Source organism: Stenella coeruleoalba (assembly GCF_951394435.1).
Source record: "Stenella coeruleoalba genome assembly, chromosome: 20".
Taxonomy (NCBI): Eukaryota; Metazoa; Chordata; class Mammalia; order Artiodactyla; family Delphinidae; genus Stenella; species Stenella coeruleoalba.
The window spans coordinates 36373827-36388251 of record NC_137166.1 but is presented as its reverse complement, the minus strand read 5'-3'; the positions used below and the strand labels follow the sequence as shown (position 1 = coordinate 36388251).

Here is a 14425-nt window from a genome sequence, read left to right as displayed (position 1 = left end):
GTTATTCCTTCTGCCTAGACTCTCTGTGCATGGCTGGTTCCTTCCTGTTATTCAGGTCTTCTGAGGCCTCTCTGACTGCTAAAGAAGCTCTACATTTTCTTCTTCATCTTGTTTTATTATACAAATAATATTTTAATTATTACTTATATTACCTGCTATTTTCTTGCTTATTATCTGTCTTTTCCTACTAGAAAGAGGGACTTGTCTCTCTGAACCACTGATGCATCTCTAGCGACTAGAAGACTGGCTGGCCCATAATAGCACTCAACAAAAATTAGATGAATACATGAAGTGACTAAGCAAAATCCTGATTATACTTTCTTTGTAACTATAACATATAGTACAGAGCCCCACTAACAAATTAACAAGCACACATCTTGGTTAACAGCAGGCACAGAGATGACCCAGCTTATCTGAGCATAAATCAGGGGACAGAAAAAGAATTTTTTTTTCTTTTTCAGATATGCTACTACTCTTACTTTTCTCAAGCTGACTCAATTTACCTTTGTTAGTAATTAAATGTACCTCTTTCTCAGCCTTCCTATTTTTAGCATCTAAGCAGTAAACATAAGGTTTGGTAAACCTATCATGAGACTCCATAACTTAAGAACCGCCTAACTGGTCTCCCTGCTCCTATTTTCTATAATGAAAGCAAAATGGAGTTCAATTAGAGTCCATATACTACTTGAGGTAGTAGTAACTTGTTTTCCATTAGCTATGTTCCAAAGAACAGAGAAGTACCCTAATTTAATCAAACTCAATTTTACTTTGTAGTTAAGAAAGAAGATGGATCTTGGTGAACTCTGGGATCACTCCACCCTCCACGTACTACTCACATTGCCAATCACTTATAAGAAAGAGTAACTGCAGAAGTGTTTTCTCTTTCCTGCAGAATGTGACAACCTTCTTGTTAGTCAAATGCTCTTGAGATGGCCGTTTTGTATGCTCTAATTATACAGGAATCCTCAGACATACACAACAACTATCATCAGACTTTAACACGACCAGGTCACATTTTGAAGAGTATTTGATATCTTCTCACCCACTAAGGCTATAACTTCCAATACATTACTCTAGGCATATTTAAACCAACATGTTTTAATGTCATTTTGACTAGGACGAATTGAACTTTCAGATTAGTACACCCTGTAATTTTGTGAACAAAGATGCTAAAAAGTGTTAGTTCTTCGGGGGCCACTCTGATTAGTGACTGAGAGGGTGAGGGCCCTCAGCAATCAGAGCAACCTTGTTCTTATCTGTTCTTTGTTTAGTTTTTAAGTACCCACTCATAAGAGTTCCTCTGAGAGAGTTCTGTTAAGGAAAGTTTGGAAACCCACTGGATTAGATCACCTTTTAGGATTCCCCTTTCTAACTCAAACACCACAATAACTAGGATCTCAAAGGGCCCCAGGGACACATTAAAAAAAAACCCCAAACCAACAGGGACTTCCCTGGAGGTCCAGTGGTTAAGACTCCACGCTCCCAATGCAGGGGGCATGGGTTTGATTCCTGGTCGGGGAACCAAGATCCCGCATGCCACAGGCAAAAAAAAAAAAAAAAAAAAAAAAAATTACTGTGCAGGATCATAAATTTTAAAATGACAGGAGATTGTGCTGAATGGGTAGTAACCAAGGGCAGAACTTGGATTATTTTTTAGAATTTTAAACATGAACTTTACTTATAGTTTATCTTTTTTCTATCTTATTCCTAAAAGGACTGAAAATGGCTTTGATTTGAACTTGTTTTGTAATGCACATGTACGTGTATTACAGGGCTGCATGTTTTTCCTAAAAGGTGAGTTTGGTTTCAAAACACAGATAATTTTTCAACTGTCAGTATTAAAATATTTTCTCCAAATGGGGGGAAAAAGTCAAAAAGTTAATTTTTCCCAAGGCTATGTTTAAAAACTTCCCTATTAAAGGGATAACTTCTCATTATGGTACTTATTTCTGTACGGTTTAATTTCTTGTAAGAGGCTTAAGGATGAAGGACAGGAGTTAATATTTGTCACAGTCTCAGATAAGATTTTTAAAATATAGTGCCAAGGGATAGTTATGCACTGTAACACCATAAATTTAACCACAGTTTATACAGATTTAAATGTAACTGCGTCTAATAGGATTCTCCTGAAGCAAGTGTGCAGAATGAATATGAATAGTGAAAAACGGGTTTATAAAACTAATGTAATATTTTCATGTGACTATGATACTTAACTTTGATAGAAGGCAAATCAAATTTTATAAGACCTGGAGTGATCATAAACAGTTAAAAGTGAATTATTCAGATTTAACAATATATGAAAGGTTTAAAAGCCCAGCAGAGTTATCCTTTTGTTCTCACTGCTGGAAGTAAAACAAAGAATCAATGGCATCTTAAAGTTACCTTCTGCTTAAAATTTCACACAGTCATTATGGCTGATTTGTTTTAGTAGAAACTGACCATAATATTCCAAAGGCGGCTTTTGGCAGGTAATATCCATAATTATGTAAATGTTAAATAACTGCTTCTGATAAGAACCTCTTCAATGTTGAAACAATTTACACCTTACAGCATACTTAAGGGCTACTTTTTCATGCATTGGTGCACACAATGAATGGTAGCACTGGGAAAAGCCAATATTTTTTAAAAGGTAATTTTTAAAAATTAAAAATACCAATGTTTATATAGGTAACAAATGCATTTGGTTTAAAAAAAAATCAAGTGATACAAATGGGTGTGCAGTGAAACAGAAGTCTTCCCTTTACTCTTGTTTCTCAGTCTCCCAGATCCCTTTCTCAGAATCAACTTTTGTTAATTTCTTGAATCTTTCCAGACCAATTCCCCATATTTATAAGCACATATACATAAACTTTAGAAGACTTAAAAATAGCTGGCTTTCTCTCTAGTAAGCCTAACAGTAACAAGTTAGCTTGAGCTTTTAAAAATACACCAGCATGTAAAAATAGTGTAGGTTGGGTAAAATTAAAAAAAGAAAAGCCAGATACTACATTGTTTTCACTGTAGCTCTGCCATCAACCACAGAATCCTTTCCTGAAAGGTGCAACAACTAAATGCTTCACCACGGTGGCCAGAGAGGGCAGTGTGTACCAACGACAAAGGCAAAGGCAGAAAAGCTGCAAAACCCTTCACCATTCCAGTAGTATCAGAGATTCCGTCCTATCCAGTTCAGTTTCAAGTTCTGCAGGTAAAGCTGTATAATAGATCTACGTGATTTCTCCCCAGAGGGGGCTACTCAGATGGAATGTCATTATTATTGAACACCCTAAGGCAAAGAGGACAACGAAGCAATTCAGATAAGGAGCACTATCAGAAACCCTACTATGCATAGAATTTATTTTGAAAAAGTAAAACAAAATCTTAATTTCCAAGGAATGGCGATATAAATTGAGAGTTACAGAAAGGAAAGACTACAGAAATTGATTTCAGAGATATAAAATTTTAATACAATGAGGAAATCATTAATAATTTATGGGGTGACTGCGAAACAATCACCAGATAGAAAGTCTTAGGTTACCTTAGCACAAACTGTACATATAAGTATACAGTGGGTAGTTAAATTGCTGAAATATCAATTATGAATTTAGGAATATCTGAACAGTAGATAATTTGTGCAATTAAAATTTAAAGCAAAATTATACAGAATTTTCCAGTAAAACAAATTTGAAAAGTGTTAATATGGAGTGGGAAAAAACCCAACATTTTTCACTGTACAAATATCAAGATACAATGAAAAGCGCTAATCAATGCCTTAACTCCTTACCCAATATTTAAAAAACGGGAATATTTCATAACATTACAAATACACAGCTATTCAGTTTTCAATCGAAGTCAGTAGCGGAAAAGGGAAGCCCTTTATTGGTGGTGGTGATTTTCCTCCGAGGACCGAAAACAGGATTTATTCATTCCGATTTTCAGAAACAACTTTCTATCACCATCTTGATTATCTATGTATATAAATTTTAATCTAAAATAACACCTCCTGGAAAATGCAAAGCAGCTGTAGTATGTTTTGGAGCTTTGTGTACTTGGCAAGCCGACTGTTTTAATTCCCGGTACAACAAATCATAAAGAACCAGATACCGGCGGCAGGGTATCCTGAGGTCCCGGGAAGCGCCAAGGCACAGCCCCGAGCAGCGGCGCCCGCAGTGGTGCCGCAGCCTCCGCGGCCGCAGCAGGTGGGACCCGGCCGGCGGGGAGGCCGTTCCGCCGCACGCCACCGCGGGGCTTTTCAAGAACAGCTCCGCGACGCCTCAGCTGGGGTTTTCATTGTTTGCTCGGAATGACTTTGTTACTAATGCTGAAAAAGAGCGGCCTACGCTCCACTCACACAAACCCCACAACTTTGCAAAGCGATGTGCGGAATTTCGAGGAAGAGGCGCGAGGGCACAGCTCGGAGGGCCGGCCGAGCCGCCGCGTCCCGTTGAGCTCCCCGGTTCCCCCCGCCACGGCACGCAGAAGGCTGGGGAGAAGCGCTCGGGGAGCGAGTCGATCCCGGCGGGAGCGGGGGCTCCGCGATCCGCTCGCGCCAGACAAAGGGGCGCGTCGGACGCCCGGCGCCGGGCAGGGACACGAAGACGCCGGCTTCGCCCGCAGGGGGCGCCGTCCGCAGCTCTGGGCGCTTACCTTTGAGGACCGAGCAGAGCTGCTCCAGGGCCATGTTCTCGAGCTGCCCGGCTCTTCGCGAGGGGCCAAGGCGGCGACGAAGAGGCGGCGGCGGAAGCGCGGCGCTCACGGCTCAGCGCGGCGGCAGCCCCGCTCCGTCCCCATCGCCCGCCACCAGGTTGCTACCCGCAGGGTAGGACTCAGGTCCTGCGGCCCGCCATGCCCCAACCTCCAGGCGGGCTCTCGCGCTGCCCCAGTCCCCCGACGGGCGCCGCCTCCTGCTCCGCGGCGCTCCGTCCCATCGACCGCCTCGCTGCCGGGGAGCGCGGACGCGAGGGATCGGACCTCCGCGGGCCCGTCCGCCTGCAGCCGCGGCGCAGGCCCCGCTGAAGTGGCGGGCGCGGCGAGCCCACGCTCATTTAAGCAGAGAGCGCTAGCGCCGCGTGCCGGCCGCACCGCCGGCGCGCATGTGCCCGCCCCCCGCCCCCGCCCGCGTGCCCCTCGCAACCCTCCCGGCCAATCGCCTGGCGAGCCCGCCCGCGGCCTCGCACCCTGGGTGGGCGGTGCTCCCCTCTGGCGACCGTTTTGTTGGGGGCGGGGCGAGAAGGTTCGGGGCGCCGCCCTCTCGCACCCCGAGAGGCCGGCGCAGAGGGAGAGCCCGGCCTGCGCCCCGCAGACCCGGGCCGCGGGGTGGGCGGGTCCGAGCCCTCGAGGCCTGCCTCCTGAGGGAGGGCTGGGGCCCGCCACCCACCCGGTTCGGCGGCCCTAGTCCGTCTGCCCACCTCCGTCCGCCCTCGCAGACGGAAGGGGGGCACCGATCCCATGGCCTCTTAAGACCTCAATTCAAGGTCAAAACTCTGCCCTGCTCAGCCCTTCTCTACTACCTGCCTCGGCAGGGGGCGCGGATCTGGGCGGGGCTCAGGGCAGAGCGGGTCTGTTTAGCGCCAAGGGAGTTAACCTGACCAACGGTAATGATTACTAAGATTTGCGGACCGCTTCCCAGATTGCCAGGCACAGCACCAAACATTTTCCATATCAATTCTGTAATCCTCGATTCACTTCCTGCGGGATAGGTACTGTTGGAGGATGGGAAAAAGGAGGCCAGGAAGGTTAAGTCATTTGTCCAGAGCCACACAGTGAAAGAGGGAGGCAGGGCTGTAAACCCAAGAAATCTGCCTCCAGAGACTGCCCTCTTTACCACCAAGCCATGCTGATGGGGTCACCTGACTCCGCTGATAGCAAATCTCCAAATTTGCAAACAACTGCGTGGTATTCTGTTTTATTTTCTCTATAGTGATTATCACGCTCTGAAATTACCTTGCCTATCTACTTGTTTATTTTTGTTCATCACCTGTATCTCATTTACCCCCACTATTAAAATATAAGTTGCTTGAGGGCAAGGAGGCTACATTCATATATCCCCTCAACACATACTTATTGAGCATTAATTATGTGCAGAAAACAGTGATGGGTGCTGGGGAAATATCCGTGATTGAGGCCCTATCATAACAGAATATTTATGCCTGTATCTGACACGTAGTAGGAACTCCATACATATTTGTCTAACGAAGTTAAGGACAATTTGCAGCAACTGAAAATATCTCTTTCCTTCTATCCCTCCAAAAGTAAGTATTAACAAGGTTTGCAAGTGAAAACATACTTAACATCAAATAATATTAAGGTATTTAGCCCTTTACCGAGTGTGCTGTGGAAGGTATACGAGATGTGTATGAGGAAAATCACCTACAGTTAAATTGAGATTGCACACGAGAACCAACTAGTAAATAAAACATTTAAGAGGCTTTTCCACAAATATAATAAAGTGACTTATTGGGAGACCAGGACAGTATTACCATTATTAAATCTAAGTCACAGACAATGGTGGACAAAAAGAATTGGGAGGAAGGAGCCCTCTCAGCTTCTGGAATAATGGTTCTTAATGCATAATTGTTGACTGAAGGAAGAATCCATGTGTATATGATGTTATCAGAGAATGCTTCATGAAGGAGGTGACACACAAAGAATAAAAAGGCTGTGGATGCCAAGTGGAGAGGAGAGAGAGCAGAAGAACTTTCACATCAGGCAAGGAGCAGGGGTGAGCCTCACATTTGGGGCAAGTGTTGTGACTGGTAGTGAAGATAAAGTTGAATATGGTGGGTTTTGACTATGGAGATTCTTGCTTGATTGCTAGGCAAAGGAGTTTGTACTTGACTCAGGAGGCTAGAGGCAGTTTTTTTTTTTTTTTTTTTTTTTTTGCGGTACGCTGGCCTCTCACTGTTGTGGCCTCTCCCGTTGCGGAGCACAGGCTCCGGATGCGCAGGCTCAGCGGCCATTGCTCACGGGCCCAGCCGCTCCGTGGCATGTGGGATCTTCCCAGACCGGGGCATGAACCCGTGTCCCCTGCATTAGCAGGCGGACTCTCAACCACTGCGCCACCAGGGAAGCCCTAGACGCAGTTTTTAATAGTGGAGCAATGGAGTTCTGGAAACATTAATCTGGCATTTGAGTTGATACAGTAAAAGGGGAGAGATTAGAGCAACCATACTCACAAAGTATATATACAGCATTGTTTCATTTAGCCTAGTACCTCTTATGGTAGTACCATTTTGGTGAAACCTAAGAAGTCTTTTCTCTAGTATGTTGGCTGGGGACTAGATTCCCAAGGAGTGGATTGGGACTGTTCATTCTGTGGCTCCCTTTTAAGACACCTATCTTTTGGATGTACTAGTGTAATTGTAGTAGATTTTCCAAGGAATGTGGTAAAGCACAGATAATAGCTGAGACTACTGTGTGGCCATATGCTGACTAAATCAAAAGAAAAGCAGTTTGCATCTCTCTCAGCTGGGGAGTTCTGTATTTGAAATATTATTTCCCTGGAAGACCACCCAGTAGTATCCAGTCTGTTCCCAGATTACCTGCCAGTGCCCAGGTGATTGAGGACTGCTTTCATAGTTCCCTGCCTGATCTTCCAGGCATAGGTATAGCCTCTCCAGCTCCTCACAGATCATTCCTGTAGTTTACATTTCGTTTTCTCTGACCAAGTCTTCTGTAGCACTTGAATGGTGGTGTGGAGCATTGACTTACTTAAAAAATGCTGAATTTTATCTCAGTGTTTATGTACCAAACAGATTTTTGTTGTCTCTCTTTTTTGCTGGAGTTTGGGAGCTCTAACATTTTATTAAATGATAACCTAGAAAGGCAGGTTATGTTTAGAGATTGTTACGGACTGAATGTTTCCCTCAAAGTTCATGTGTTGAAGTTTTAACCCCTAGTGTGCCTGTATTGGAGATGAGGCCTCTAAAGTTAAATGAAGTCATAAGGGTGGGACCCTGACCTGATAGGATTAGTTTCTTATAACAAGAGACAGCAGAAAGCACAAGCATGAAGGAAATGCCTTGTGAGGACCTGATGAGAAGGCACCTGCCTGCAAACTAGGAAGAGCTCTCTCACCAGAAACCAAATTGGCTGAAGCCTTAATCAGGGACTTCCAGCCTCCAGAACTGTGAGAAAATAAATGTTGCTTCAGTCACCCAGTCCATGACATTTTGTTATGGCAGTTTGAGCAGACTAATACAGAGATATAACATAACTAAGGAAAATATAGGAATTGACACATAACCAAACTGATATTAGAAAATCTATTTGTAGTAAAAAAAAAAATAGGGGTCTCATACTGCTTTTCTTACAGTGTGCAGATATGGCTACAATGATGGTGAAGTTTAGTGAAAAGCAAAATCATACAGGATCTCAGTGTATGAAGATTTCAGTGTCATACAACTGTGGGGAATTTTTTAGGGAAGGAAAAGAGGAAACTTTAAAATTTTTTATTAGTTCATTGAATTAGTTGGCCTGGGTTCTCATAACTAGATACCACAGGCTGTATGGCTTAAACAATAGAAATTTATTTTCTCACAGTTCTGGAGGCTAGAAGTCCAAAATCAGGGTGCCAATAGGATTGGTTTCTGGCGAGACCTCTCTTCCTGGCTTGCAGATGGCAAGCTTCTTGCTGTGTCTTCACATGGCCCTTCCTCTGTGCACCAAAAACTCCTCATGTCTCTTCCTCCTCTTATAAGGACACCAGTCAGATTGTATTAAGGTCCTACTCTTATAAACTCATTTAACCTTAATTACATCCTTAAAGGCCCTGTCTCCAAATACTGTCACATTGTGGGTTAGAGCTTCAACGTATGGATTTTGGGGGGGGGGGGACAGAGTTCAGTCCGTACACTCATGAACCAAAATTATCCCTGTGTTAATGATATTGATGAAGACTTGTCTCCAGGGAGTTAAAACTGGTTCTTTCAGTAACAATGTCACCTAAACTTGTTTCCAAATTTCTGCCTAGTATAATTCCAAAGCAAGAAAATGTTTAAGAAATATTGCCTACTACCAGTACTTAAGTATTTCAACTTTATCAGGAAAATTTCTAGTCACCCAGTTACTTTCCACTGCGCCACCAGGGAAGCCCCTCGTTTCATGGTTTTAATATTCATTTCCCTAATGGCAAATGATGTTGAGAACTTTTCATGAGCTTAGTTGCTATTCATATATCTTCTTCAGTGAAGTGTCCAAGTTCTTGCTTGCTTTTTTTTTTTTTTTTTTTGTGGTACACAGGCCTCCCAATGCCGAGGCCTCTCCCGTTGCAGAGCACAGGCTCCGGACGCACAGGCTCAGAGGCCATGGCTCATGGGCCTAGCCACTCTGCGGCATGTAGGATCTTCCCAGATCGGGGCACGAACCTGTGTCCCCTGCATCGGCAGGTGGACTCTCAACCACTGCGCCACCAGGGAAGCCTTTGCTTGCTTTTAAATTGGGTTATTGTTTAGTTTTGAGAGTTCTTTATACATTCTGGATATAAGTCCGTTGTTGAATATGTGATTTGCAAATATTTCCATCGCATATGTAGCTTGTCTGTTCATTCTCTTGAAAGTGTTTTTGGCAAAGAAAATGTCTTTAAATTTAGATTTTTTTCTTTTATCTAAAACCTTCTTTAGATTTTTTGGTATTATTTCTAAGAACTCTTTGCCTTACCCCAGCTCATGAGTATATTCTCGTGTGTTTCCTTCTAAAAATTTGATAGTTTTATGTTTTACATTTAAGGTTATGATACATTTTGAATTAATTATTGTATGAGGTGTGAGGTTTAGGTCAAGGTTCTTTTTTTTCTTTGCATAGGGATGACCAAATAGTTTAACACTATCTCAAAGACCACCTTCCACTGAATCACTTTTACACTTTTGTCAAAGATCAAATAGCTATATTTGTGTGGGATTATTTTTGGACTTTCTATTTTGTTCCATTGATCTATGTGTCTATCTTTTTCCAGTACCACATTATCCTGATTATTATAGCTTTATAATAAGTCTTAAAATCAGGTAGTTTGACCTCCAACTTTGCCACCTTTTCCAAAATTATTTTAAGCTTTTCTAGTTCCTTTACTCTTTCATATGAATTTTCTAATAATCTTGTCTATGTCCACAAAAAATACTGCTGGGATTTTGATAGGGATGTTATTAAATCTATAGGTCATTTTGGGGAGTGTTGACATCTTTACTAGATTGGATCTTCCAATCCATGAACACAGTGTCTTTAAGTCTTCCTTTATTTCTTTCATCGCTATTTTATAGTTTTTGGCATACAGATCCTATGCATGCTTTGTTGTATTTATACGTAAGAATTTCATTTTTGGGGTGTATTTTAAGTGGTATTTAAAACAATTTCAATTTCCGATTGCTCATTGCATTTATATAGGAATATGATTGATTTTTTTGTGTTCACCTTTTATCCTGCTGAACTTGCTGAATTCACTTAGTTCTAGGAAGTTTTGTGTGTGTGTATAGATTTTCTAGACTATTATGTCATGTACTAATAGGGACAGTTTTATTTCTTCCTTTCCAATCCGTATGCCTTTTATTTCCTTTTCTTGGCTTATTACTTTAAGATTTCCAGCACAACATTGTAAATCAACTATATTTCAATAAAAAAATTTTAAAAAGGGATTTCCCTGGTGGCGCAGTGGTTAAGAATCCGCCTGCCAATGCAGGGGACATGGGTTTGATCCCTGGTCCAGGAAGATCCCACATGCTGCAGAGCAACTAAGCCCGTGCACCACAGCTACTGAACCTGCGCTCTAGAGCCCATGAACCACAACTACTGAGCCCACGCACCACAACTACTGAAGCCTATGTGCTCTAGGGCCCGTGTGCCACAACTACTGAGCCCACATGCTGCAACTACTGAAACTCATGTGCCTAGAGCCTGTGCTCTGCCACAAGAGAAACCACCACAGTGAGAAGCCCGCACACCGCAATGAACAGTAGCCCCTGCTCGCAGCAACTAGAGAAAGCCTGCGTGCAGCAACGAAGACCAACGCAGCCAAAATAAAGTTAAAAAATTTTTAAAAATTAGAAAAAGATCCTATATTAAAACAGATCTAGGGGTTTCCCTGGTGGTGCAGTGGTTAAGAATCAGCCTGTCCTGAATGCAGGGGACACGGGTTTGAGCCCTGGGCCAGGAAGATCCTACATGCCACAGAGCAACGAAGCCCATGTGCCACAACTACTGAGCCTGCACTCCAGAGCCCGCGAGCCACAACTACTGAAGCCCCTGTGCCTACAGCCCATGCTCCGCAAGAAGAGAAGCCACCGCAATGAGAAGCCCATGCACCACAATGAAGAGTATAGCTCCTGCTTGCCGCAACTATAGAGAAAGCCCGCGTGCAGCAACAAAGACCCAATGCAGCCAAAATTAATTAACTAATTAATTAATTAAAAAAAAACCAGATCTACAAAATATTTTCCAGTACTATGTTGAAAATTATTGGTGGGGGAAAGCATTCAGTTTCTCATCATTAAGTATGTATCAGTATTAGCTGTAGTTTTTTATTTTTATTAATGCCCTTTATTAGGTTAAGGAAGTTCTATTCATAGTTTGCTTAGTTTTTTTTTGTTGTTGTTTTTAAAATTAGGAGTGGATGTTAGATTTCGTCAAGTTATCTTTCTGTGTCTATTGAAAGGATAAGATGGTTTTTCTGACTTAATAGTATGATAAATTATATTGCTTTTTTCCCCCCTCAAACAGTGAACTAGTTTTGCATTCTGGGATGAAACACACTTGGTAATGGTATATTATCTTTTTACATATTTCTGCATACAATTTGCTAATGTTTTGTTGAGAATTTTTGTATCTGTGTTATGAGGGATATTGGCCTGTAGTTTTATTTTCTTGCAATGTCTTTGTTTTGGGCATTAGGGAAATATTGACCTTATAAAAGGAGTTGTGAGATATTCCTTCCTCTTCCTTTTCTTCAAGATACTGTGTAGAATAGGTATTATTTCTTAGATATTTGTAAAATTTGCCAGTGAAACCATGTGTTCCACTGAGTTTTCTTTTGTGGAAGGTTTGTTTTTTAATATAAAAATTTAACTTTTAAAAATAGATATGGTGTTTATTGATTTCTGCTTGGGTGTGTTTTGGTAGTTTATATCTTTTAAGGAATTGATCCATTTAATCTACTTTATTGAATTCATGGGCATAGCTAGTTCCTAGTATTTTTTATTATTACGCCTTGAATGTCTGTGGGATCAGTAGTGATGTCTTCTCTTTCGTTCATTATATTGGTTATTTATGTCTATTTCTTTTCTCTCCTGGTCAGAGGTGTAGCAATATTATTGATCTTTTCAAACAACCACCTTTTTATTTAATTGATTTCTGGTCTAATCATTTCCTTCTATCTTCTGTTTGCTTTAGATTTAATTTAATCTTTGTTTTTCTAGTTAAGGTAGAAACTTAGGTTACTGATTTTAGATCTTTTTTCTTTGTTAATATATGCATTTAATGCTATACATTTCCCTTTAAGCACTGATTTCTCTGTCTCCTACAAATTTTATGTTTTATTTTATTTGGTTAAAAATTTTTTAAGTTTCCTCTGAGACTTCCTCATTGACTCCATGGTTATTTTTATTTTTATTTTTATTTTTTTTTGCGGTACGTGGGCCTCTCACTGTTGTGGCCTCTCCCGTTGCGGAGCACAGGCTCCGGACGCGCAGGCTCAGCGGCCATGTCTCACGGGCCCAGCCGCTCCGCGGCGTGTGGGATCTTCCCGGACTGGGGCATGAACCTGTGTCCCCTGTATTGGCAGGTGGACTCTCAACCACTGCGCCACCAGGGAAGCCCCATGGTTATTTTAAAGTGAATTAATTTCCAAGTATTTTGGTATTTTCCAGGTATGTTTCTAGTTTAGTTCAATCTTAGTCTGAAGACTTACGTTGTATTTTTATTTGGTTAAAAGTATTTTAAAATTTCCTTTGAGACTTCCTCATTAGTCCCATGGTTATTTTAAAGTGCATTAATTTCTAGATATTTGGGTATTTTCTCTAGTTTAGTTCAGATTTAGTCTGAGGATCTTTGTATAATTTCTATTCTTTTAAATTTGGTGAGGTTTGTTTTATAGCCCAGATAAATGTCTCTTTTAGTGAATGTTCCATGTGCACTTAAGACAACTCTGTGTTTTGCTGTTGTTGGTTGAAGTGTTTTATAAGTCTCCATTAGGTTAAGTTGATTGGTAGTGCTTTTCAGGTCACCTCTAAGTTTTCTGATTTTCTACTTTTTCTATCAATCACTGTAGAAGAGTGTTGACATTTCCAACCTAAATCATGGTGTGTCTCTTTCTCCTTACAGGTCTGTTTTGCTTTATGTATTTAGTTTATACACATTTAGGATTTTTATGTCAAGAGGAGTGGAATGAACTTTGTTGAGTCTGCTCTCTTTAGCTGAGGCAGTCCACAAAGGGGGCTGACAGCAAACTATTGAAGGCATTCCCAGAAATTAGGATAATAAATCCTTTATTTTTGAGTGAGGATCTGGACATTATAGCATCTACCAGAGAAGTAATCAGGTTTTCTGTTTGAATCCGTTTTAGTTATGTCTTCATAGGAATTGGTCTATTTTGTTAAACTTTCAAATTCCTTGGTATAAAATTGTTCTTAACATCTTCCTATTTTTGTTTTAATATATACTTTATCTGTAGTTATATCTCCTTTTTCACTTCTGATACTGGTTATTTGTGCCTGTTTTGTTTTTCTTGATAGAGGCTCTGGGGCAGCCTATAGCCAATAACTGATGAAGTGGGGGTGTAAAGGCCCAGCCTTCTTACCCTAACTTAGGACAGGTTAGGAGATAGAAGAGGTCATCCTATCTCAAAACTCACTGTAGGGTTGTAAGAGGCATTCTATTAAGAATGAACCACAACTTGATTTCTGCCTCTGCCCAGTCTTGCTTCCTTCCTTTCTTCTGTATAGGTGTTGATCAAGAGCACCCCCTAATCTATTATCTATTTTATTAGTCTTTTAAAATAACTGGCTAGGTGATGTAAAGCTAGGCTGCAATTCATCACAAGGGCTGGTCAACTTTAGTTCACTTTTATACTGAGGAGTTGCCCTTAAGTATCCTAGCTTAATCCTCAGTAAGGTCTCTTGGACACAGTTCAAATTTTTGAGTTTCTTAAGTAGTTAATTCTAGCTATCTGTAAAGATTAATATTTCCTGACTTTTATCCTTTCTTAGAGATTTTCTAAAGAACAAAAGGAAAATTATTTTTTAAAATTAAAAAAAAGTATTTATTTATTGATGGCTGTGTTGGGTCTTTGTTGCTATGCGCAGGCTTTCTCTAGTTTCAGCAAGTGGGGGCTGCTCTTTGTCGTGGTGTGTGGGCTTCTCATTGTGGTGGCTTCTCGCTGCAGAGCATGGGCTCTAGGTGCGTGGGCTTCAGTAGTTGTGGCACACAGGCTCAGTAGTTGTGGCTCATGGGCTCTAGAACGCAGGCT

At 41.5% G+C, this 14425-nt stretch overlaps 1 protein-coding gene across 4 annotated transcripts in view; it reads right to left on the bottom strand.

Annotated features, from left to right (window-relative positions):
• Positions 1 to 5054, bottom strand: part of NETO2 (neuropilin and tolloid like 2) — a 72343-nt gene extending 67289 nt beyond the window's left edge. For all 4 annotated transcript variants that reach the window (XM_079908500.1, XM_079908499.1, XM_079908501.1 and 1 more), the window contains exon 1: positions 4624 to 5054. In XM_079908500.1, coding sequence (XP_079764626.1) covers positions 4624 to 4657 — 34 coding nt within the window. In that variant the 5' untranslated portion in view covers positions 4658 to 5054. The remainder of the gene's footprint in view (positions 1 to 4623) is intronic.
• Positions 5055 to 14425: the final 9371 nt, after the last annotated feature.